This window comes from Antechinus flavipes, chromosome 1 (assembly GCF_016432865.1).
Source record: "Antechinus flavipes isolate AdamAnt ecotype Samford, QLD, Australia chromosome 1, AdamAnt_v2, whole genome shotgun sequence".
NCBI classification, from domain to species: Eukaryota; Metazoa; Chordata; class Mammalia; order Dasyuromorphia; family Dasyuridae; genus Antechinus; species Antechinus flavipes.
The window spans coordinates 112,946,049-112,953,496 of NC_067398.1; the positions used below are offsets into that span (position 1 = coordinate 112,946,049).

Sequence of the window (7,448 nt, forward strand, 5' to 3'; positions counted from 1 at the left end):
TAACATTCATATACCACAATTTACCTAGCCATTCTCCAATTGATGGGCATCCATTCAATTTCCAGTTTCTAGCCACTACAAACAGGGCTGCTACAAACATTTTGGCACATACAGGTCCCTTTCCCTTCTTTGGTATCTCTTTGGGATATAAGCCCAGTAGAAACACTGCTGGATCAAAGGGTATGCACAATTTGATAACTTTTTGGGCATAATTCCAGATTGCTCTCCAGAATGGTTGGATTCGTTCACAACTCCACCAACAATGCATCAGTGTCCCAGTTTTCCCGCATCCCCTCCAACATTCATCATTATTTTTTCCTGTCATCTTAGCCAATCTGACAGGTGTGTAGTGGTATCTCAGAGTTGTCTTAATTTGCATTTCTCTGATCAATAATGATTTTATCCTTTCCTCTTAAGGCTATCTATCATTCATGCTTGTAAAAAAATATCTTTTCATCTACATATTCAAATGTATATTTCTTTCAATGCTCAGCTTCACATCTTTCAGGAAGTTCACCCTGGCTCCCATCACTTTTCTCTCATTTCTCAAATTATCTTAGAGTATTTTGCCTTTCTCTTGTCTGTTTCACTCCCTGCCTCTTGTTATATTATTATATTAATATATGTGCCTTTCATGGCATCTTCCTTCCCATCCCTTGTAAATTCTTGTAGGTCAGGGATTAATTTATCGTTGCTTACTTATCATGAAAAAGATTTTCACGCATATAGTGGGATTTAAATATTTGCTGAGTTTAAACCAGATTAGGATGGAAAAGATATTTTAGGGGTAAAAATGAATAGAACATGATTGGGGGTTAAATGTTGGGAGTTATTAGATTTCTCTGAAGTAGCAGAGCCGGGATATGTGCACTGGACAGTAGCACTCTGAGATTAGAACACAGAGATCTAGTCATGTGGGGCTGAACCCTAAAATTTAGAATGGAGTGAAGGAAACCGGCTGCATTAAATTTGAACAGGGGAAGATCCCTTTGGAGGCAGGGATTAGAATTTCTAAGTATGGGATCAGGTGGGTAGGGTGGTCTAGGACTACTTGACTACTTTCTAATACCGAGATTTTTTCTTAATCTTGTAGAAGGGTGGGGGTCAGGAGTCTACCTCTGATCCTACTAATGGATGGCAGTGACATTACCAACCCCATCTAACTTCCACCCTCCCCCCAGCCAGCCGGTCTTGCGAACACCTAACCACCACCTCACTCGTCACTCTTCCTTGTCAAGTCGGACCTCTCAACAGCCTTCTTCCCCCATCTCTCAGAGGATGCCCCCCCCCCCTCCCACTACCCAGCATCAGAGACCCAGTTGCCCCGTGGCCTCCCTTCACGCAGAGGGGCTGGAGTCTGGGATGGAGAAGAGGAGAGGGACAGGGAGGGGCGGGGCGAGGGTTAGGGGCGGCGCGCACAGCCCCCTCCCTGGAGTCCTGAAATCTGCTTCTGATTTCCGCGGGGAGACTGCGGCCGCCCCTCCTCCTCCTCCCCCTCCCTCAGCTCCCTGCCCCCCCTTCCCCGCCCCTCCTTTAGCACGGGCTCAGCTCCCCGCCCCCTCCCCCACCTCCAAGGCTCCCCCTCTTCCCTAACCCCTACTTCCCCCCCTCCCCGCGCGGTCTCAGCTCCCCCCTCCCCCAGCTGCCCGCTTTCCCTCTCCGCCCTCTCCCGGCTCTTGAAGCAGCTGGGCTGGACTGGGCTGGGCTGGGTTAGGGAGGCTTGGAGGAGACTGCCGAGGGACCAGGCGTTGGGAGGGAGAAAGAAGGGTGCGAACCCCAGACCCGCCCTCGGGGGCTCAAGGGAGATCCGTTTTGGTCCCCGCCCCCCCAACCTGCCTCTGGTGAGTCTGACTTGCGGCGGCAGCGGCAGCAGCAGCGGCTGGGGTACGAGGGGGTGGGGGTGGGCGTGGGTGGGGGGGCTCTTGTCATCTCTTCCCCTGCTCTCAGGCCGAGGCTAGGGAAAGAAAAAACTTTTCTTTTGCTTTGACCAGGGTGTGTCCCCCCAATCGTCTCCGGCCCCTCCCATTTTCCCCCGCCCCCCCACCTTTCTCCCGCTCCCGCCCACGTCTCCGTCTGTCTCCGGGTTTCTGTTTGTCTCTTGGTGTCTCTGTCTTGCTGTGTCTCCGTTTTTCGGTGTCTTGTGTCTCTGCCTCTCTGTGTCTGTCTCTGTATTTCTGTCCCTGGGTCAGTCTTTCTTTCTCCCTGGGTTTCTGTTTTGTGTCTCCGTTAGTCTCTCTGTTCTCTCTCCCTGGTTTTATCTCTGCGTTATGGTGTCTCTCCTTCCCTGTCTCTCTTGTCTTGCTGCATTTCTCTCCCTTTGCCTTTAGCTTGCTGTGTCTCTATTTGTGTGTGTGTTTTTCTTTCCCTCTCTGTGTCTCTGTCCTTGTTTCCTCACTCCCCTCCGCCCCCAACTGTCTTGTCAATATGAAGCTCCCATCCAATTTTCACTTGCTGCAACCCAGGAGGGCATACCTGATATAGGGACTCTCTTTCCTCTGACTTCCCCCCTCTAAGCTATCTCCCAGTCCTGAAAATGTCCTGCCCACCCAGCCAGATCCCCTTGGGGTCCAGGGCCATGCTGGGCCAACTGCTCTGGCTCCTGCTGGCTGCCTGGATGCTGGCTCCAGGGCTGAGTGCTAGCCCACAGGTCCCAACAGACCCCTGCTATGATGAGGCAGGAGCCCCACAGCGCTGTATACCAGAGTTTGTCAATGCAGCCCTGGGGCGCGAGGTGCAGGCTTCCAGCACAGACCCCAGACAGACCCACCCTGCAGCCTTCCTGACAGATGCGAGCGCGGCAGCTGACCGCACCTGCTGGCGCTCAGAAACACTGACTCGGACACCACTAAATGTGACACTGACACTGCCCCTGGGCAAGGCCTTCGAGTTAGTCTACGTGAGTCTGCACTTCTGCTCAGCGAGGCCTGACTCTGCCGCTGTCTTCAAGTCCCAGGACCATGGGCGAAGCTGGTCACCCCTGCGATTCTTCTCTTCCCAGTGTAACCGAGTGTACGGTAGGCCAAGCCGGGCTGTGGGACAGGCTCCTGCCCAGGCCTCTTTGGGCTCCATAGTTCCTCGAGGCCCTGAAGCACTTTGTTCTGAGCCTCCACCAAGGACTGGTCCCCTCCTAGCCTTCAGCATGCAGGATGGCCTCCCACCTGGTCAGGACTTGGATTCCAGTCCTGTGCTTCAGGACTGGGTCACAGCCACAGACATCCGTGTGGTGCTTACCCGGCCAGTAGGGCCAAGGGCTACAGAGGGTGGGGTTGTGGCACCATATGTTTACTCTGTGGGTGAACTCCAGGTGGGTGGGCGCTGCAAGTGCAATGGACATGCATCTCGATGTGTGGTGGACACCCAGGGGCGCCTGGTGTGTGACTGTAGGCATGGCACTGAAGGCCCGGATTGTGAGCGCTGCAAGCCTTTCTACTGCGACCGGCCCTGGCAGCGGGCCACAGCCCATGAGGCACACGCCTGTCTGGGTGAGGCAAACATGCCATGCCATGCATATCCAGCCCCAGTTCCACCCCTGGGAGGGGGACCCTTAAGAGCATTTTGTGTTTGGTCTGGGTCCCACAAGTTCCTGACTGCATGACTTCCTGACCCATTTTTTCTTTAACTGACACATTTAACAAACCTTGGTGCTAGGCCCTGTGATTTCCTAACCTTGACCTCTCCCTTGGCCTTCCCAGGAAAAGCTTTTAGGGAAATGAGCAATGAGTCCCCATAGCCTGTTGTATCTGTATCCCCAACTTCCCAGCCTCCTCCTTCTGCCCAAGCTCTCTCCCCTACCTTAGTCTAATCCTGTTCCTCAATCTGAGCCTCCCCTTTCTTCCATGTCCCCCAATTCCTCCAGCCTGTTCCTGTAATGGTCATGCTCGTCGCTGTCGCTTCAACATGGAATTGTACAGATTGTCTGGGCGGCGTAGTGGGGGTGTTTGCCTCAACTGCCGCCATAACACAGCAGGGCGGCACTGCCACTACTGTCGTGAAGGTTTCTACCGTGACCAAACCCGGGTCCTGAGCCACCGCCGTGCCTGCAAGGGTAAGACTTCACCCTAGTTCCTGACTGCTTACTCTAAGCTATGATCCATAACCCTAAACTCTGAGACTCCCAACTCCTGAATCCCAGTACTGACCTCAGACTCCTACCCTTGACCAACCTTAACTAACCTTTGGCTCTAACCTCCAGCCCTGTCCCCTAATCCTGGCCCTGGGACCCCCAGGGGCTTCTGCCTGCAAGGGTGAGACCATCCCTCACTCCCCTATCTCCAGCCTGTGACTGTCACCCTGTTGGAGCTGCTGGCAAAACCTGCAATCAGACAACTGGGCAGTGCCCATGCAAGGATGGAGTGACAGGTCTTACCTGCAACCGCTGCGCTCCTGGCTTCCAGCAGAGTCGCTCACCTGTAGCACCATGTGTCAGTGAGTGATCATCCACATACCTTTATGCCACTGAGTAATTCCAAGGACCCAGATCCCTAGGGTTCCCCCAAATTCTTTTGCATCCTGCTTCAGTGAGTGGCCCAGTCACCTGTACTCCCAGGCTCCAGGTGATGACTTAGATTCCCATATTTGCAGTGTCTCCAAAAGACTTTTGAGGTCATCCTTGTTAATGAGAGGCACAGACTCCTAGTCTCCCCAGTCTTTCCCCAGGCTTCCAGAGATCTCTTGGACCCTTGAGTTAAGTGAGTGACTCCAGAATCTACAGAATAACTAAGAACCCTCTTGCCCTCCTCCTTCTTCAGGAGGTTCTGGGAATCTGCTCAAGCTTAGCTTTTTCCCCCCTTCCCATAGAAATTCCAGCTATGGTTCCCACAGGAGTGACCAGCACTGTGGCCCCTGAGGGTGAGTGAGAGAGAAGGGGTTTAGAGGGGAGTTGGGGGGAGGAGATTTGCATGAGGTGGCGGTTCAAGGGAGAGGAGGGGAGGAACGACTTATGCGATTTTGGACCCTTAAAAGTCTTCCTTCCTGGCTCCCAGATTGTGACTCTCATTGCAAACCAGCAAGAGGGAGCTACAGGATTAACCTGAAGAAATACTGTGGAAAAGACTATGGTACCAAACCCTTCAGACACCGAGTTCCCTTCACATTCACAAGACTTGACTGCTATTCCTGGCACTGACAGGTCCCCAACACTAAGTCCTTCCTCAGCCCCGCCCATTCCACTTTCAGGACCCTCAAAACCTAGGCTCCACCCTCAGTTGTTGGTCCTGCCCCATTCCCGACCCACCCTCAAAATTGGCTCCATTCCCAAACACACATTTCCTTCCTTTCAGATCCCTCCCCTCTCTGACTTCTCTCTCTCTCTCTCTCTCTCTCTCTCTCTCTCTCTCTCTCTCTCTCTCTCTCTCTCTCTCTCCCTTCTATGGATCCAACCCCAGTCTTGGTCCCTCCCATTTTAAAAATCCGCCCCAGACCTCCTATTTCTCCCCCCACCCCCACATCTCCGTTCCCTTCCCCTGCCGGGTCCCCCAACTCTAGCTTTGCCCAGCCCTATTCACAGGCCCCACCCCTTCCTATCTAGCCCCGCCCTAGACAGCACTAGCCCCGCCCTAAGCCAATTTCTGGCCCTGCCCCTCCCCAGTCCGGGCTTTTCTCCAGACCCCTCTCCCACGTGATGTGACCCCTCCTTCTCTCCCCCATCTCAGCGGTGCAGGTGGCTGTGGGCGCAGCTGAGGCGGTCGGTTCGTGGACGCGCTTCTCTGTGGCCGTGGTGTCTGTCTACAAGAGTCGTGAAGAGCGTGCGAGGCGCGGGGAGAGCGTCCTATGGGTTCCCGCGCGGGACCTGGCGTGTCGCTGCCCACGCGTGCACCCCGGGCATAGTTATTTGATTCTGGGCGGGACAGGACCGGGAGCCGGGGTCGGGGAGCGGGCGGGACTTACGGCTGGGCGGGGCAGTCTGGTTATCCCCTGGCGGGATGCTTGGGCTCGGAGGCTCCGGAAATTACAGCGGCGGGAGCGGCAGGGACGCTGTGGAGGGGCCGCGTGACAGGGAAGGAAGAAAGGGCATCAAAGCAGGGACACGGGTGGGGAGGGGCACCGCGTGTGGAAGTGAGCAGGCGCGTGTGTGAGGGCTCCGAGTGGCCACAGGATTGGAGAACGGGGCAGGAGAGGTCATGAGTATGCGGGACCCTGAGAGAGTGGGCCAGGACCTTGGAGAGAGGGAGCCTTCGCCTGGAAACCCTGCCTGTAAATAACTGTAAATACCTAGACCGCCGGCGGTCTTGGTCCGGCTGTATGGTCCTTATTGTATCTGTCCTTGAGTCATTGTATTGAGCTCTGTATCACTGTATTAGTAGCTGTATCACTTTATGTATAGCTGTATTGCTGTATCCATTGCTGTACTGATCCTTGTATCGATGTAGCCATCGCCATGTCGTTGTGTCTAGTGTCATCTGTTTCGCCGCCATCCCCTCTGGATTCTACCTCTCCTCCTCTCCCTTAAAGAGTCTTGTCACCCCAAAGGAACCTCAGGCGTCGCCTATTCCATCCTACAACTTCTACAGCATCCTTGGCAAGTTGCAGTTCCAACTTGAAGACCTATCTTCCTAGCCAGCTCATTCCATATTGGGACAGCTCTAGTTACTAAGTTTATTATCACTCTCTCCTCATCCCCATCTCAATATAAGATCTACAACTCAAATTGACATTTGTTGATCTTTAGGCAGCAAGGTGGTACAGGGCATAAGGGCACAGGTTTTTGGAGTCAAGGAAGACAGGGATTGGAATTCTGCTTCAGAACACCTAAGAACTTTATAGTCCTGGGAAAGTCAATTTCTCAGTGCCTCAATTTCTTCATCTGTAAATGGGATGATAATAGCACTTGCCTGACAGCATAATTCTGTGAGGAATAAATGTATCAATATGTGTGAAGCAATATGACTTTAATAGATTTAAAATTAGAAAGAAACAAAAGTAACCTATCCAGTCTCCCATTTTACAGATAAGATAAGGTACAGAAAAGTGAACTTTAATACTTGGATGGAGCCACGGTTTGAACCCAGTATTCTTTCTATTGCACTAAACTGCTGAGATTCAAACTTGAGTCTTCTGAATCCAAACCCATTTTTCTCTGAATCTAAGCAGAACAAATATCCTTCAGAGAATCTCAGAATTAGAAAGGACCTCAAAACTCATCTTGTCCAAATCACTCCTGAGCAAGAAACTCCACTATAATACACTAAACAGGTGGTCATCCTGCATTTGCTTAATGGCCGCCATTGAACATTAATCCACTACCTCCCAAGGTCACTCATTCTATTCTTAGGTTGCTAAATTGTTACAATGTTTTGAAGCAAGTTGTTGTTCTCCCTTCCCCATTAATTTCTCATTCAGGCTAACACAGTAGTTATTAACATCATTCCAATTCCTCTAAGGCTAACTAATGTCCTTCCTTAAATATGGCACCAATAGTTATAATTGACCACAATACTCTCTCTGAATGT

The 7,448-nt window shown here is 52.3% G+C and overlaps 1 protein-coding gene across 1 annotated transcript; it reads left to right on the plus strand.

The window, feature by feature from the left end:
• The first annotated feature begins 1,331 nt into the window (after nt 1–1,331).
• Nucleotides 1,332–6,377, plus strand: NTN3 (netrin 3). Its single transcript, XM_051988056.1, has 6 exons — nt 1,332–3,482; nt 3,857–4,045; nt 4,276–4,425; nt 4,798–4,848; nt 4,983–5,057; nt 5,652–6,377. The coding sequence occupies exons 1-6, from the start codon at nt 2,534–2,536 to the stop codon at nt 5,990–5,992; spliced, it is 1,755 nt and encodes a 584-aa protein (XP_051844016.1). The 5' UTR covers nt 1,332–2,533; the 3' UTR covers nt 5,993–6,377.
• The last annotated feature ends 1,071 nt before the right edge of the window (nt 6,378–7,448 follow it).